General features: G+C 52.3%; 1 protein-coding gene across 3 annotated transcripts; it reads left to right on the forward strand.

The window, feature by feature from the left end:
- The first annotated feature begins 1,335 nt into the window (after positions 1 to 1,335).
- Positions 1,336 to 16,676, forward strand: Dennd4b (DENN domain containing 4B). 3 transcript variants are annotated; one of them, XM_051199522.1, is made up of 28 exons: positions 1,336 to 1,485; positions 3,357 to 3,696; positions 4,187 to 4,439; positions 4,635 to 4,704; positions 4,898 to 5,067; positions 5,140 to 5,384; positions 6,060 to 6,126; positions 6,218 to 6,276; positions 6,440 to 6,584; positions 6,819 to 6,994; positions 7,130 to 7,230; positions 7,933 to 8,148; positions 8,570 to 8,715; positions 9,038 to 9,177; positions 9,263 to 9,386; positions 10,036 to 10,242; positions 10,559 to 10,687; positions 11,526 to 11,712; positions 12,258 to 12,425; positions 12,932 to 13,320; positions 13,480 to 13,602; positions 13,781 to 13,950; positions 14,033 to 14,174; positions 14,375 to 14,611; positions 15,170 to 15,296; positions 15,388 to 15,553; positions 15,637 to 15,701; positions 15,794 to 16,676. In XM_051199522.1, the coding sequence occupies exons 2-28, from the start codon at positions 3,380 to 3,382 to the stop codon at positions 15,937 to 15,939; spliced, it is 4,485 nt and encodes a 1,494-aa protein (XP_051055479.1). In that variant the 5' UTR covers positions 1,336 to 1,485; positions 3,357 to 3,379; the 3' UTR covers positions 15,940 to 16,676. The 3 variants fall into 3 exon arrangements, with proteins under 3 accessions (XP_051055479.1, XP_051055480.1, XP_051055478.1); XM_051199523.1 differs by lacking the exon at positions 1,336 to 1,485 and adding an exon at positions 1,899 to 2,229; XM_051199521.1 differs by lacking the exon at positions 1,336 to 1,485 and adding an exon at positions 2,356 to 2,591.
- Positions 16,677 to 17,070: the final 394 nt, after the last annotated feature.

The following is a 17,070-nucleotide window of genomic DNA, read 5'->3' on the forward strand; positions in this document are numbered from 1 at the left end:
CTTACCTATTTTTTGGAGACAAAGTTTCTCTGTGTAACAGCTCTGGTCAGGCTGTCCTGGAACTCAGAGACCCACCTGCCTCTGCCTCCTGAGTGCTGGGATTAAAGACATGCGCCACTGCCCTGCTATTATTTTGTTGTTTGAGGCAGGATTTCTTTTATATATTCCAGGCTACCTAGAAGTTATGCCTGGTTTTCTCACCTTTGTTTCCTGAGTGCTATCATTGTAGCCGTGTTTTCATTAGCATTGTTATGGTTTGTGGAGGGCCACCAGCATTAGATTTGAGCCCCAAATTGGACATATCCCAGAGCCAATACAGACTTCACCAATGGCAGCAGGAAGTCACCCTATGTGCCCTCATGTTTGTCTAAGGCTCTGCTGCAGCATCAGGGGAGGGGGCACCCTGACTGGCCAGACAAGTTACTCTTCCTCAACCTGAGGCCTGGGATAAGGAGATAGCTGTTGGCCCAGGTCACAGGTGTTTCTAGTAGAATAACCTCAACTCTGCTGGGGGTAGCTATTCCCAGTATTGGGGCTTCTGCGGTCATTTAAGCTTGGGGGGGGGGGTAGGCTATGCAACTCCTTGTTCTTAGAACATAACCATTGTATATGAATTCATCCATTTCACTACTCCAGTTGAGTTTAACTCAATACATCTTGGGAGACAACCACGTTCTGCATATGTTTTTCGCCTTCACCCATCACGGTGAAAGGAGTTGCTGCTCCTCCCCACCTCCACTATTCGGCTTCATGCCTCCCTTCCTCTTTTTCAACGCTCTTGTCATTTTTCGAAAGCAGAACTGAGAACTTCTGGCTCTGGCCAGTGGGTTCTAAACCTGGAAGTGAAGAGTCACCTGGGTTTTCCAGGTCTAGGTCTTCAGGGCCTTTACTGTGACAGTGACCATATCTGACTGTAGGACTGGAGGGCATGACTGGAGGAGCACCGGCTCTGACTTCGGGGCCACCTGGGGTCAGTGTCTTGCTTGTCGGCTGGGTGGTGGGAAATCTGCTTGGTTGCAGGGGACCCTCCCAGCCACCAGAGGTCGCGCTGCGGGCGGCAAGGTTCTGGGCCAGCGCTAGCCAGGGTCACGGCCGCAGGCCCGGGTTGGGGGGGGCGAACGGTGAAATAGCGGCGGCGCCCGCGACTCTTGGGTGGGGGCGGGGGGGTGAGTGGAGAAAGCAGGGAGCGCAGAAGAGCGCGGGGTCCCCAGCACCGCGGGAGCCGGAGGACCGCGCGCTGGGAGCTAGCGCGGCGGCAGTCCCCGCGTGGCGCAGCGCGCGGGGACGCTGGGACCGCCCAGATCTCTCTCCACGGTGCCCGGAGCCCTCGGCCGCCTCCTCTTCCTCCAGCCCGCGGCGCGAGCCGCTCCCAAGTAGAGCGCGCCATGTCCGGAGCTGGATAGCAGCCCGGCTGCCCGCCGGCCCGCCAGCCCGCCCTCCAAGCCACCCGGCAGCGGGCTGGCTGGGGAGTCCCAGGGCAGGCAGGTAGGGGCCGGACCGGGCGGGGCGGCAGGCGGGGAAGGGCGGGCGGAGGGCGGGCGGGCGGCGCGAGGGACTGTCCCCAGCTGTTCTGCGCTTCGCATCTGGTTCCGCTTCCTCCCTCCCAGGGAAGTGAAAGTGGAGGGGAGGGCGCAACCCGAAGCTAGCTAGCTGTGCCGGGCACCCTACACCCTGGAGCTCCCGTGGGGGCTCGAGTCAGAACACCCCTCCTTCCTGCTACGGTCACGCGGCTGCTGGCGCTGCTGCCGTCACGTTCTCGGCAGTCTGTGCGCGCGCTTCTCTCGGCCCTCTGGCCCCTTGCTCAGCCACCTCCCCCGCGGCGCGTCCTCTGCTCCAGCCCCGACTTCCCGTCCTCCGGCATGTGGGCGTTGGGGACTAATGTGGCTCCAATGCCGTTGTTTTCCCCAAGGGAGAAGGGCTTGTATTCTATAGGACTCTACTCTGGCTGGGTGAGGGTAGGCCGGGATGCACAAGTCCTGTTGATCCGGAGCCACCCGCTTGCCTATAGAGGGTCTCATCTAACGGCTTTTGCCTCTTGCCTTGGGGCACAGAACTCTTACTGGCTTGCAGTGGATGAGAGAGGGAGCTGTGTCCTGGAGTTAAATCAGGAGTCTGACGCTGACTTCTGGCTTCACCTCTCAGATGTGGAGAAGCTCGAGCTAAATTTAGCTTGAGTTGGAGCATGTGTGTCCAGAGGCCAGGTTAAGAAGACAGCCCGCTTGGCTCCAGGTCTCTGAGGAATAGTGGGAGGTTAAATAGACTGTGTGTATCCTGGAGGCATTGAGAATTTCCCCAGCTTTGCCCAGGATCCTTAGTGTGAGGCTTGCCTTTATCTGATACTGTGCTGGCACCTTCTACAGCGCGGTCCCCCTCCCATCCCTACCACACACCCATAGGCTGACATAAGCTGAGCGAGCTGCAGCTTCCCCTTTGCAGCTCTTTCAGGAAGTAACCTCCCTTCCCCTCTGAAGCACTCTCCCAGCCTCCAGCCCCTTGCAAGCCACCCACCAGGCTTCTTCCCACCTGCAGCACCCTGGGGTACCTCAGGACCCTTAGGGCTCCCACTCCCCAGGGTCAGGCCATGGACGCAGGTGAGAAAACAGTTACCAACAGACTGTTGTGGGCCTGATTCTGTCCGGGTCTGGGTGGCATGGGCATGGAATGGCTGGAACTATCTCCCATCGTCCCTTTGTGCCTAACTACAAACACTTGGAGATGGGAGAGTCCTGGTTGCTTGGCCAAATAGGTAAAGCTAAGATAGAATGAATGAATATATATATATATATATTTGAAGTTTGAGCAGAAGCTGACTCGTGGGTTTTGCAGGCCTTCCCAGAAACCTGTGTCAAAACATATAAGGGTGGGTGATTTAAGAGCATTAGCTGTTTCAGAAGGTTCTTGTGCTGTAACTACCAGGAAGGTCAGAGACTTGTGAGAAGGCTAAGGCTGGTATGATGTAGCCAGAGTGAATGATGTCATTGCAAGCCTTTGTAGAAAATACTATGTTCTCTGAGATGTGATTGTAGAGTGTGAAGAGGGCAGGCCCTCTAAGGAATGGGTGAGCAATATATCGGATGTGCGTTGTAAAGTGGAGTTCGGGCTCTTTGGGAAGAGAGGGCTGATGTCACTAAGAAGGAGGGACCTAGTGGTTTCTAAGGAGCTGTAGTGGGATCTTGAGAGTCCGGTGATGTCACAGGTGGGAGAGTTCAGGATTGGCTGATCATTTATCCTTTCCTTGGAAGAACTAGGAAGAGGAAAGAAGGGGGCTTCATGGGAACCATGGGAACACTAGCCTCTGGTTGCCATGGGAATGCTAACTTCTCTTGCTTCATCTTTTTCTCAATTGACCATTCCAGATGCCGTGAGTGAAGGGGGGGCAATGGCGGATGAGCGGCCTCCCCGGTTGGTGGATTACTTTGTGGTGGCTGGGCTTGCAGGGAATGGAGCACCTATACCTGAGGGGACATGGGTTCCTGAACCTACTGGGCCCCTGCGCCCACCCCGGCCAGCTGAACCTATTACAGATGTGGCAGTCATCGCTAGAGCACTGGGCGAGGAAGTGCCCCAGGGCTATACATGCATCCAGACTTCTGCTGGTGGCCACCCCTTGGAGCTCAGTGCTGGGCTTCTGGGTGGAACTCAACCAGTCATCTGCTACCGCAGGGGGCGGGACAAGCCCCCCCTGGTTGAGCTTGGGTGTGTACCCCTAACAATGCTGGTGCTAGGGGCAGCTGGGAGGGACTTTTGAGTGAGCTAAGAAGAGGTGAGGGTTTGAGTTGAAAGGAGGAATATGGGAAGAGTAGCAGGATGGACTAGAGGGGAGGGGCTTACTGCCTGTGCTGCTGCTTCCTAGCCGGTGAATGTTTCTTCGTCTGTAAAAGGAGGATAGTGATGCCTCACGGGCTCGTTCAGGATGTCAGGTGGGATAAAACGTGCAGAACTTAGCGAAGAGTCAGTCTGTCGGTTCTTGGTGCTTACTCTTGAGCTTGAAGGGATGGTTCCTGACTGAGAAGTAAAGCCAAGGCAAGAATCCTAGAGGACAGAGCTAAGTAGAAAGTGGTGGGCTGTACTACGGGAGTCTGACAAAGCTAAGAGAACAAGACAGGCTTAGGCGGCTTGGTAGGCAGATCCGTACGATCAAGTCTTTCTACCCTGACCTCCTGATGTCTTTACTCCCTATGCCAAGGGTGTTCTATGAAGGGAAGGAACGACTCAAACCTGGCTTCCAAGTGCTTGACACGACACCATATAGTCACTCAGCCAACCTGGCGCCTCCAGGCCCTGGACACCCCCGCACCTACCTCATGTACCGGCGGGCAGCAGAGGGGGCAGGGTTGCATGCCCTGGGCATCACTGACCTTTGCCTGGTTCTGCCCAGCAAGGGTGAAGGCACTCCTCACACTTACTGCCGGTTGCCCCGCAACCTCAACCCTGGCATGGTGAGTGGTACTGTGGTATTGAGAGCTACAACCTGAGCCATTAGTGTAAGGGTGTAGACAGAGGTGGCTTGGCTGGGAGGACTGGAATTAGGGGCAGCTCTGAAGACAAAAAAAGACACTGAAGGGAGAAAGAAATGGACCCCAGAAACCTTTGGTAGTGATGTGTCTGCTTATCTCTTGTGATTTCTGGGGCAGTGGGGCCCAGCGGTGTACCTGTGCTACAAGGTGGGCCTGGCCAAAGCCAACACACTGGTGTATGAGGCAGGTGAGTGGTCCTTTTGTCCTTCCTATTCTTTGCCCCTCCGTTCCTCTGCTTGGTACTTCTTGGTTGGTAATTTCAGTGATCCCAGAACTCACTTCCCTTTGCCATCTAGACCTTCTCTGGGATCCTCTAGTTTCTCTGTAATCTAATGGACCTCTTCACTCTAAGGGGTGCTTTTAATTCTGCTGGGGTATAGAGCTGCTGGGCCGCTACCCAGAAAAAGACAACGAGGCATTCCCGCTGCCCGAGTCAGTGCCAGTCTTCTGCCTGCCCATGGGAGCCACTATCGAGTGCTGGCCTGCCCAGACCAAATACCCGGTGCCTGTCTTCTCCACCTTTGTGCTCACGGGTGCTGCTGGTGACAAGGTGGGTATGTGGAGTGTGGGAAGGGGTCCATGCATCGCAGAGCCCATCTGATCATCCCTATGCCCCTGCCAGGTGTATGGTGCCGCCTTGCAGTTCTATGAAGCGTTCCCGAGGGCCAGGCTGTCAGAGAGGCAGGCACGGGCACTGGGCCTGCTGAGTGCTGTGGAACGGGGCCGGGCACTGGGGGGCCGAGCGGTGCGCAGCCGGCGAGCCATTGCTGTGCTGTCCCGCTGGCCAGCCTTCCCAGCCTTCAGAGCCTTCCTCACCTTCCTTTACCGCTACTCCGTCTCAGGCCCGCATCGTCTGCCCTTGGAAGCGTGAGCACGGCTCTCCCGATCCTGGGGAGTTATGAGGCATTAGAGAGGATGTTAGAATGGAATCAGGGGTGGGGCACGTACACTGAGCACCCAGAGAACAGGTCTGTGGTGTATGGTTATGTAGTTTATCCATTAAGAAAGCTACTGGCTAGAGGTAAGTGAAGCCTGGAATCTAGCCTGCCCTTCATAGTTGGGTCTTGGCTAGGTCTATGTATGCCCAGCACAGATCTGTTTCTTATTTTTATTTTTTTATTTATTTACTTATAAGACAGGGCTTACTATATAGCCCTGGGTGGCCTATCGCTCCACATAGACCAGGCTGGCCTCAGAGTCACAGAGGTGACTTCCTGAGTACTGCGGTTAAAGGCATGTGCCACCATGCCCAGTTTTTATTGTTATTACTATTTCTTTTAGGGAAGTTCTTATGGTAGCCCTGGCTGGCCTGGAACTCTGTGTAGATGAGTGAATTTCAGGCAAGGGAAACTCTTTTCTAATATATATATATATATATATATATATATATATATATATATATATAAAGCTGATCCAAGTCAAGGGATAGGGTTCAGGGAGGAATGAGGGTTTTTGAGGATAGGATAAAGAAATGAGAATATGTGGAGGGTTAGGACAGGGACAGACTAAACAGTCAGCCTCAACTTCTTCCTCTCTCCCTAGGCACATCTCCCACTTCATTCACAACGTCCCGTTCCCTTCCCCACAGAGACCACGCATCCTAGTGCAGGTGAGAGGTGAGCCTAGGGTTGGGCTGGATGAGAGGAGAGGAGTCGGCAGGGGCTAGCCATGAGCATCCTGACCTGTGGCTCCTCTCCCAGATGTCTCCCTATGACAACCTGCTCCTCTGTCAACCTGTTTCCTCACCCCTGCCCCTCAGGTATGTGCCTAAATGGGAGGGGGGGTTGGACCTTGATGACATGGGGCATAGTAGAGGTTTGAGTCAGATGAGTACAGCTGTTGGCCTTTGCAGATTGGCCCAGGTGGTGTCTGTGCAGCTCGCCAGTCTGCTGGTGACCCTTTTCTCCTTTTACCTCCTCCAGTGGTGCTAGTTTTCTGCAGCTGCTGCAGAACCTGGGCCCCGAATTGTCTATTACATTGCTGCTGGCTGTGCTCACAGAGCACAAATTGCTGGTTCACTCGCTGCGGCCGGATCTGCTCACCAGTGTCTGCGAGGCCCTTGTCTCCGTGAGTACTGCGTTATCTAGTCTACTACTCCAGGACTGCTGTCTTTTCTGGTGCCCCTCCATCCAGAACTGGACTCCCCTTTTCCTTCCTTAGGAGAGGGTCTCCAGTCTCTCTGCCTGGGTTTACTTGTTAGAGAAAGCGGTTTTCTTTAGCTCCAGTAGCTTCTTTCAATAGGCCCGACCTCCCCAAGGCCAGGGCCCCTGTGCTCACTGGGTCTCACTCCTTGGTCTTTAGATGATCTTCCCTCTGCACTGGCAGTGCCCCTACATCCCGCTGTGCCCGCTGGTGCTGGCGGATGTGCTGAGTGCCCCTGTGCCCTTCATTGTGGGTATCCACTCCAGTTATTTTGATCTGCATGACCCACCTGCTGATGTCATCTGCGTTGATCTTGATACCAATACACTCTTCCAGTATGAGGCTAAGTATCATTTGAGGGCTAGGGAGGAAGACAGGCAAGGGCTGGTGTGTGGGGTTATTATTGGCTCAAAGGGACTTTTAGACTTTGTAGAAGCCCCAACATGCTTTCTCCTTATGTTATCTCTTAGAACAGAGGAGAAGAAGCCCCTCTCTGCTAGGACCCTGCCCCGCAGACCATACAAGCTTTTGCTGGCCACACTGACAAATTTGTACCAGCAGCTGGATCAGAGTGAGAACCCTGAGGGCTTGGGAGGCTGGAAGCTGTTGTTGGCCTCAGATCTCCAGTCTGAGGGGAAGGTCCAGGGGACAATAGATTTTCTCTGAAGTGTTTAGAGGAGTTTGGATTTGGTGGAATTGAAATGAAGCCAGAGGCAGGGGCAGGGCAGCAGCACTCCTGAACCTATAAAGAAAGTTGAGGGACAGTGGTAAAGAGCACTGGCTGCTCTTCCAGAGGACCTGGGTTCAATTCCCAGCACCCACATGGCAGCTCACACCTGTCTGTAACTCCAGTTCCAGGGGAATCTGACACCTTGATACCAATGCACATAAAATGAAGTTATTTAGAATTATTTAGAAAGGAAGGGAGGAAGGAAGAAAGGAAAGAAAGTTAGTTGAACCTGCTGGGCAATGGGGACACATGCCTTTAGTCCCAGCACTTGGGAGACAGGGGCAGACAGAGCTCTATGAGTTCGAGGCCAGTCTGGTCTACAAAGCGAGTTCCAGGATAGCCAGAGCTGTTATCTAAAAACAAACAAAAACAGTTGAGCCTGTCACTGGAGAGGCTTAGAAGTGGTGCCCAAAGGTATGTTTTTTGTCACTCCTGTTACAAGGTTGTGACAAAACCTGTCAGAGGTTGGTTTTAGAGCTGGAGACATTTGTGTGAAAAACAGGGTGACTGCCAACCTTGACTCTCAGACATATTGATTCCCAGCTTACACTGGACCAGAAGAGGAGGCTTCCCTGGAATTCCTGCTGACAGATTATGAGGCAGTGTGTGGCCGCCGCACACGCCTGGAGCGCGAAGTTCAGGGAGCCTTCCTGCGTTTCATGGCTTGTCTGCTCAAAGGCTACAGGGACTTCCTGCGCCCTCTCACCCAGGCCCCCTCTGAAGGGTCTCGAGATGTCGACAACCTTTTCTACCTTCAGGGTAAATATAGAGGGTCTGAGTTTGTTTGTAAAAGGTTTGGGGGTGAGGACATGGTCAGGGCCTTGGGCTCCATGGCTGAGAGCAGAAAGATTGCTTATTCTGCCACTCTTCTTGTCTGGGAGGCAATAAGGGTATAGCAGTGGATGTGTGCCACTATGTGGGAGCCCTTGGCACAAGGTGGACAGCAGTCAAGGGTACAGGTCTGTTCTGTTGAGGAACCTGCCCTTGGGGAATTCGCAGTCTGCAGCAGTAGATACAAGCAGGTGAATGGAAGGGACTGCAAAACTGTGGTGTTGGAAAGCTGAACTGGTCTGTGGGAGAGATGTGACTCTGAGAGCCAAACGGCGAGAGCTAAGAGCTGAGTACAGGTAGACAGAGAATTGTGGTAACCCACTTCTGACCCGTCCTCACTCCCCGTCAGGGTTCCTCAAGTCCCGGGAGCGCTCAAGCCACAAGCTGTACTCTCAGCTGCTGCACACACAGATGTTCTCACAGTTCATCGAAGAATGCTCTTTTGGCTCTGCCCGGCATGCTGCCCTTGAATTCTTTGACTCTTGTGTTGATAAGGTATTGGGCATTGTCCCTCCTGTATGTACCCAATGACCACTGAGTTCCCCCTGGCTGTCTCAGTTGTCCCCAGGCCACTGTTCACTGTGTTTCTCAGCCACGCCTGTGATGGATTAACTGCTGGAGTTAGACAGATCACCACATGGGCAGCCATACATGGCCAGCTTCATTGGTTTTACTATCTTTTCATTCTTGACTCTTCTCCTCCAGATAGATCTCTAGGACTCCTCCCCGGTGAATGTGTTTCTTGGGGAGAGGCCCTCTTCTTTCTGGGGACCCTGGTTCTGTTCACTCTTAACTCTTTTTTTCCATCCCGTCCCAGGTCCACCCAGAACAGGAGAAACCTGAGTCAACACCCTTAGTGGAGCTGGAGGAGCTATCAGGAAGTGAGCTGACTGTCTTCATCACCCCCCCAGAGGAGCCCCCGGTACTGGAAGGCAGCGAATCGACTCCCCAGTACTGGTAAGAGTGGCTCTCCCTTTCACCTGTCTCAAGGCCCATGCTCAGCCCTGTGCTAACTGTCCCCATGTTGTCTCTGTCTCTCCAGTTATGATGGCTTTCCAGAGCTAAGAGCGGAGCTATTTGAGTCTCCTCAGGAACAGGGAGCCCTACCTGTGCCGGGCCCATCACGCAGTGCTCCGAGCAGTCCTGCACCTCGTCGTACCAAACAGGTAACGAGCAGTGGGCCCCATAGGGGAAATTAGCACAGTGGTTATTGATTTATGGCAAATGAGGACATGAATAGTGCTTATCCCATAAAGCTGCTGTGAGGTTTCATAAAAAAACAAGCGAGCAAAAACCCCATACTGTACAGCCAGGGATAGTAATGCATGCCTTTGATTTCAGTACTTGGGAGGCAGAGGAAGGCAGATGTCTTGAGTTTGAGATCGGCCTGGTCTCCATAATGGGTTCCAGGACAGCCAAAACTATATAGTGAGACCCTGTCTCAAAAACCAAACAACAACAGAATGCTGCACAAATACTAGCTTTTGTTACCATTGTCATTTACCATCATCTTCTGAGGAGGACCTGAGCTACATCTTGAAAGGTGCCCACCCATGCTCCAGAGCCAGGCTACTCTGTCCTACTGAGGCTCTAAGGAGGGATATAGCTTAGGCAGTGCCTCAGACCACATACATCCTTGGAACACAGACTCTTAGTCTCAGGAAAAGTGTTGCTTCTCACACTGTGTTTTACTCAGGAGGTTGAGGCAAGATCTGGTGTTTGAGTCTGGCTTCAGACTCCATCTCAGGAAAAAGAAAAAGATCTGTACTGGCCTTGGCATTGTATTTACCTTAGTGTGTCCCTTGCCCCACCTAGGAGATGAAGGTTGCACAGCGAATGGCACAGAAGTCAGCTGCCGTGCCTGAGCTGTGGGCCCGGTGCCTACTGGGTCACTGTTATGGACTGTGGTTCCTGTGCCTGCCTGCCTATGTGCGTTCAGCACCCTCCCGAGTGCGAGCACTGCATACAGCCTACCATGTGTTGCGTGAGATGGAGAGCCGCAAGGTGGTGCTCCCTGATGAGGTAGGCATTCACTACCTGTGTGTTTATAGCCACCCCTAATCCCAGCAGCTCTAGGCACTGTGAGAGGGAAACTTGGTGGAGAGCAGGTAAAGTGGATGGGCAGCCCAGAGTTGAGGAGCTGTTCCATCAACAATCACACATTGCATGAACATGTGCAGGATGAAAGAGTGGAGACTGCAGGGCATCAGGAGCAGCAGGAAGGAACTACCAGGAGCCAGTGTGTCTGAGAATTAGGAGGCTGGAAGAGGGTGCTTGCTGAGACTCATGGATTTGAGTTGGAGTAAATCCCTTAGAGCCTATGACTCTCTTGGCCTAGGTGTGTTACCGGGTGTTAATGCAGCTCTGCTCACACTATGGGCAGCCCGTGCTGTCTGTGCGAGTCATGCTAGAGATGCGTCGGGCAGGCATTGTGCCCAACACCATCACCTACGGTTACTACAACAAGGTACTTAATTTGGGGATGGCAGTCTGTGCTGGGATCTTGACAGCTGCTGGCTGTCCCTGTGCTTGGTCCTGTAGTCCTTGTCATCTTTGTGCTTCTGTTGCCTTTGCATAAATAAAAGGTCTTTTCATTTGTTTATTTTTTTTCAGACTTAGCTACTTTGATTCTTTTTTTTTTCTACTTTTATTCTTATTTACAACAACCTTAAACTCCATGCTGTTCTATATACATTTTGAATCATTTTATCTCCACTGTGCCCCATGGCATAGAATGGTCATCCCTTGTATTATAGGAATTGAGGTTGCAGAGAATTCATAACTTGCTCTAGGTCCCACAGTAAGCAAGTTAGGGAGTCAGAATATAAGCAAAATTATATTCAGAATTCAGCATCTTAACCATAATACTAAACTGTCTCCTGTTTTTCAGATAAGGAAACTAAATAGTCAAGCAGTTGAGATTATTTCTTCAAAGCCATTCAGTTTGTAGAGTCTAGCTGGGCATGATGATGCATAATTTTAATCCCAGCACTCAAGAGGCAGAAGCAGGAAGATCTCTGTGAGTTCAAGGCCATTCCGGTCTACAGAGTGAGTTCCAGGCCAGCCAGGGCTACATAGTGAGATCCTATATCAATGGATGGATGGATGGATGGATGGATGGATAGTAGAGGCTCCATACACTTTTCTTCGTTACTCCATTATTACTGACAATGCCTCTTTGGGGATCCTGTTTCTGGGTGAGCTATTGACTAGATAGTCCTAGCCAGCATGTTTGGAGAAAAAGGTCATCTCTAGGATTAAGGACAGGAGGTAAGGCATCACTAGACCAGCACTGTGATTGACAGGCTGTGCTGGAAAGCAAATGGCCATCTGGTACACCGGGTGGACGCCTACGCTGGGCCAAGCTCCGGAATGTTGTCTTGGGGGCCGCTCAGTTCCGCCAACCTTTGAAGGACAGAAGGCAGCAACAACAGCAGTGGCGGCAGCAGCAACAGGTGGCTGTGCATCAAGAGTCGGGCAGCTCTCAGACAGGTTGGTAGGGACTGGCAAGACAGCTGTGGTGTCAGACATGATGGTTCGCACCTGCAGTCCTAGCACTTGGGTAGCTAAGACAGGGTGACTGACTGTTGAAAATTCAAGGCTACCTTGAATTTAGTGAGTTCCATGCCAGATTGGAATACACAGTGAGAATGTATATCAAAAGAAAAACAGGGGGAGGGGTAGTGGTGGCAGAAGCCTTTCATCCCAGCACTCACGAGGCAGAGGCAGAGGCAGAGTGGGGCAGATTTCTGTGCATTCTTGGCCAGCCTGGTCTACACAGTGAGTTCCAGGGCAGCCAAGGCTACACAGAGAAACCCTGTCTTGAAAAACAACAACAAAAATGACAGGGCTGGATGAGTTAGTTAGGTTCAGATGGGAAGAGACCCAGAAAACTAGGACTGGCAGGCCTTTGTGTGGATAAACTTGAAATTGTTTGGTAGCAAGGTGTAAAGTTCTACCTAGGAGAAACCCTGCAAAACCCGGGTTCACCCAAGGGGCCGTTTCAGTCTGGGGCTAAATTCTTGTGCTTTCTACAGAGCCCTGTCTGGAGCGCCCCTCCCCAACACGCCCTCTTCAGCGCCAGACTACTTGGGCAGGGCGAAGTCTTCGGGAACCATCCTCACCCACTGGGCGTTTGGTCAAGAGTGGCAGCCTAGGCAGTGCCCGAGGGGCACAGCCCACTGTGGAGGCTGGTGTGGCTCACAGTGAGTACCCTTATTTGACCTTCCCTCCACCTCCCATTGAGCTTTTCTAACAACTTTTCAGCTAGAGATGGGAAGACTAGGGCTGTGATTAGGGCAGCTCCATGTAATGGTTAGTGATCCTGTAGGCCCTTGAGGCAATATTGCATCTATGTTATGGTGAATTGTGATGTTAGAGTTTGTTGGTTTATACAGTTTGTGTTCTAAAATTTTTATTTCATGTGTATGCATCTATGTCAGTGTATCACCTGAATCCCTGGTGCTCGTGGAGGCCAGAAGAGGCTATCAGATCCCCTGGAACTGAAGTTACACGAGGTTGTGAGCTGCCATGTGGGTGCTGGGAGTTGAACCCAGGTCTCAGGAAGAGCAGTGCTCCTAACTGCTTAACCATCTTTCCCATTACTGATGCTAGAATTTTTTTTTTTAACCTGCAAGAATTGCATATACTCAGGAAAAGAGCCACTGGAAGAGTGCAGGGTTTCATCTCTCAATTCTCTTTTGACTTGCAGTGATAGAAGCCTTGGGGGTCCTTGAACCCCGTGGATCACCTGTGCCTTGGCAGGATGGAAGTCTCTCAGACCTGAGTCTGACAGGGGAAGAGCTGGCACCTGGAGGAAGCCCAGGGGGCTCAGGCTCTGCCCTGAGTGCCCAGTCTACAGAGGCCCTAGAAGGGATGAGTGGGCGGGGTCCCAAAACTAGTAGATGTCAGGAGGAGGTGGGCACCCCCAGAAAAGGGCTGGGTGCCCGCCTCCAACAGCTGCTCACCCCTTCCCGCCGCTCCTCTGCCTCCCGCATCCCCCAGCCTGAGTTGCCCCCTGACCTGCCTCCTGTGGCCCGCCGAAGTCCCATGGATAGTCTTCTGTGGCCCCGAGAACGCCCTGGATCCACTGCTTCTGAGGTAGCCAGTGAGAGAGGAGATACCTTACTATCTGTCAGGAGGGGAGGGGCTGCTGACTGGGAGAATGGCCTTAAAGGCGACTCTGAGCATGACTGAAACCAGCATTCTATGTGAGAGGAACGAAGGACTAGCTGACTGTGCTTTCTATTGTAATGGCAGAGTTCCGCTTCTCTGGGCAGTGAGTGGGATCTCTCAGAGTCTTCTCTCAGCAGCCTGAGTCTTCGCCGTTCCTCGGAGCGCCTCAGTGACACCCCTGGACCTTTCCAACTACCCTCCCTGGAAGTGAGCATACTACCCCTATCTACACCATTATGCTGGAACACACACAGTTCATATCCCATCCTGGAAAGGCAGGGGAAGGGGAGGAGGTAAAAGGAGGCGTGGCTGTGCTTTAGAGATGTCAGGGACAGGGAAGAGCATGGGCTTTGGGGCTCATTTCCTGGAGTCTCCTTGCCTACAGATTCTGCTGTCTAGCTGCTCCTTGTGTCGCGCCTGTGATTCGCTGGTGTATGATGAGGAAATCATGGCTGGCTGGGCACCTGACGATTCTAACCTCAATACAACTTGCCCCTTCTGCGCCTGTCCCTTTGTGCCCCTGCTCAGTGTTCAGACCCTTGATTCTCGACCCAGGTGCTCAAAGCAGGAAAAGTGCTATGGGAGGGACAGGCAGATGGTACTCCAAGAGCTGACACCTCCTGCTGTTCCCCTGCAGTGCCCCTAGCCCAAAGTCTGCCCTTGCTGGTGCCAGTGGCAGCAAGGATGCTCCTGTCCCTGGAGGTCCTGGCCCTGTGCTCAGTGACCGGAGGCTCTGCCTTGCCCTGGATGAACCCCAGCTCTGCAATGGGCATATGGGGGTAAGGACTGGGCCAGAGGAACGTGACGGAGTGGCCGTGTGCTGTCTGTTGAGGGGAGGTCAAGGGGTGCTAAGTAGATAGGCATTGAGGATGAGGGGCATGCAAGAGGCTTTGGGACTTGCTAAGTTACTGGGAGGCAAGTCTCTGGGTGTGAGCCTTCAGTATATCTTTTCTGACCGCTCCCCTACTTGTGCCTACAGAGTGCTTCCCGTAGAGTTGAGAATGGAGCATGGGCATACCTGAGCCCTCTGGTGCTTCGGAAGGAGCTAGAGTCCCTGGTAGACAATGAGGGCAGCGAGGTGTTGGCATTGCCTGAATTGCCCGCTGCCCACCCCATCATCTTCTGGAACCTCCTGTGGTATTTCCAGCGGCTGCGCCTGCCTAGTATTCTACCAGGCTTGGTGTTGGCCTCCTACGATGAGCCTGCACCCCACCAGGTCAGTGCCACTGCGTAGTTCTTCCTCCCGAGTGCTTCCCTCCTAACCTCTCAGCTCTTTGTCTCCTAGTCCTCTCAGCCCTTAGCAGTGTAGAAAAGCCATTTTACCAGGCACGTTTGCTGCTCGGACCCTCCATTTCATCATCTGTCACATGGCATAAGCAGTAACCTAACAGGATAGGTACTTGATTTAGTGACTAGTACCTAAAAAATGATTCATGCTTTTCTGTTGATTCCAATATTTATTGCATACATTTTAGGGTCCAGGTGCTAGGTTCATAACAAAGTTCATTAAGAACTGGGAGAGGAGAATTTCTTTCCTTAGGACGTGGTGGCTCCAGTCTTTAATCCCAACACTTGGGAGGAGGTATGCAGGTAGGCCTCTGTGAATTTAAGGCCTGCCAATCTGCATAGTGAGACCCTGTCTCAAATACCAATAACAGCCAAAATAAGTTCTTTCCCTTTCTCTTTTATTATGCCCTGTAGTGTCCCTCTGTTTCTCTGAACATTGTCCTTTTCTTGTCCTCTGCCTCTCATTCTGAATTTTTTCTTCTCTCAGTCCTCCCAGGGACCATCTCCTTTGCTCACCCCTGACCCAGCCTCTGTGCATGTGCGTCTGCTATGGGATGTCCTGACCCCAGATCCCCACAGCTGCCCGCCTCTGTATGTGCTCTGGAAGGTCCACAGTGAGTTGGTACTTGATCCAGGGTGGAAGGGTTGGGCTCCTCACCTAGAGAGTTTGGTGATCCTGGTAAAACTTTCCTTCCTTTCACCCAGGCCAGATCCCACAGCGAGTAGTATGGCCAGGCCCAGTACCCTCTTGTCTTAGCTTGGCATTACTGGAGTCAGTGCTGCGCCATGTTGGACTCAACGAAGTTCATAAAGCTGTTGGGCTCCTGCTGGAAACTCTAGGGCCTCCTCCCACTGGCCTGCACCTGCAGAGGTATGATGCTCTCTCTCACCTACGTGACCCCCTACCTGTCCTTTGCACCTCTTGTCTTTGACACACTTCTATGTTTACTACAGGGGAATCTACCGTGAGATCTTATTCCTGACAATGGCTGCTCTGGGCAAGGACCATGTGGACATAGGTAAGGGCGCAATCAGGTGTTGAAGGGATAAAGGATGTGGGACCAGACATGAAAGGAAGTCCTAATGCACCAATTTCCGTCCTCTACCCTAGTGGCTTTCGACAAGAAGTACAAGTCTGCCTTTAACAAGCTGGCCAGCAGCATGGGCAAGGAGGAACTGAGGCAGCGGCGGGCACAGATGCCTACTCCCAAGGCCATTGACTGCCGAAAATGTTTTGGAGCACCTCTGGAATGTTAGGGACCCTTAAGTTTCCCTCTCCTACCTTGGGTGGAGAGGTGAGGAAGAGTGGATTCTAGATGTAGCTTGACGCCCTATTCCCTTCATAGAGGAATTGGAAACAGGCTGTTCAGCCAAGTGGAAATAGCAGGAAGAGGAACTCACTGTTACCAAAAGTCACAATTCCCCTAGCTCCAACCTGCCGAATTTGTTCATACTAATGTTGGGGAGAGCTGGGGAAGCTGGCACAATTCCATTCTTTCTCCATCCTATTCCAGGGACTCTTCTCCAGGGTACCCTCAGATCTGCAGCGCCCTGGTAGAATTAGAAGTTTTTGTTTTAAAAAACAACTGGAAAGATTTAGAGTTCCTGAGTCTTTGCCCTGAATGGGAGGGAGGAATTTCATTCCCCACCTCCCTTCCCTGACATTGCTAAAGGAGCCCAAGGCAATCTTAGTGCTGTATTTTATTTAGTTATTTATTCTGAGGCCACAGATCCTATACTTTTGAGATTCTCAAGGAGCATAAGAAAGAGAAGGGGATGAGGTTTGTAGTTCCCTGAGAGCCATGCACTGGGATCCAGAGGAATCCCAAGCTTCCCTCGGGAAGAATTGGTGCCTCTTCTAGTCCCCATCCTTCTTGTCCACTCCACCTTGGGGAATGCCTCTCTTGTCCATGGCCTTGACCTGTGCAATAAGAATTGTTCTCTGCAAAGTTTTGTTGTATGTAAATATAGTAAAAGCTGCTTCTGTCTTTTTTTCCTTATGCCTCCTGTTCTCTGGATTTGGGGTGATACCTTATTTTTCCTGGCTTCACATTTTCTTTGCTGCCTTTCCATTCTTTGTGACCATCAGGTACATCCCAGCCACTTGGTATATAAGGAGTTGTTGGAGCAGCAGGGCGAATCCAGTGCTAGCTATGGCAGTGCCAGTCTTGGTGGCACTTCCGGCCCTCCCACACAATCACCCCCTTGTCCCTCATCTGTACCCCACACAAAGGCTCTATTCTCTGGGGGCCCTGAGCTCATCTTTGCCTTCTTTCCTCTCCTCCTGTCCCCTCCCTGACCCCAGCGTCTTCTGTACCTTCATAAAGACGATAGCTCTCCTCACTCACTGCCATTTCCAGCCCTCTTGTATATCAGAAGTCCTGGCTA

This window comes from Phodopus roborovskii, unplaced genomic scaffold (genome assembly GCF_943737965.1).
Source record: "Phodopus roborovskii unplaced genomic scaffold, PHOROB, whole genome shotgun sequence".
Classification (NCBI taxonomy): Eukaryota; Metazoa; Chordata; class Mammalia; order Rodentia; family Cricetidae; genus Phodopus; species Phodopus roborovskii.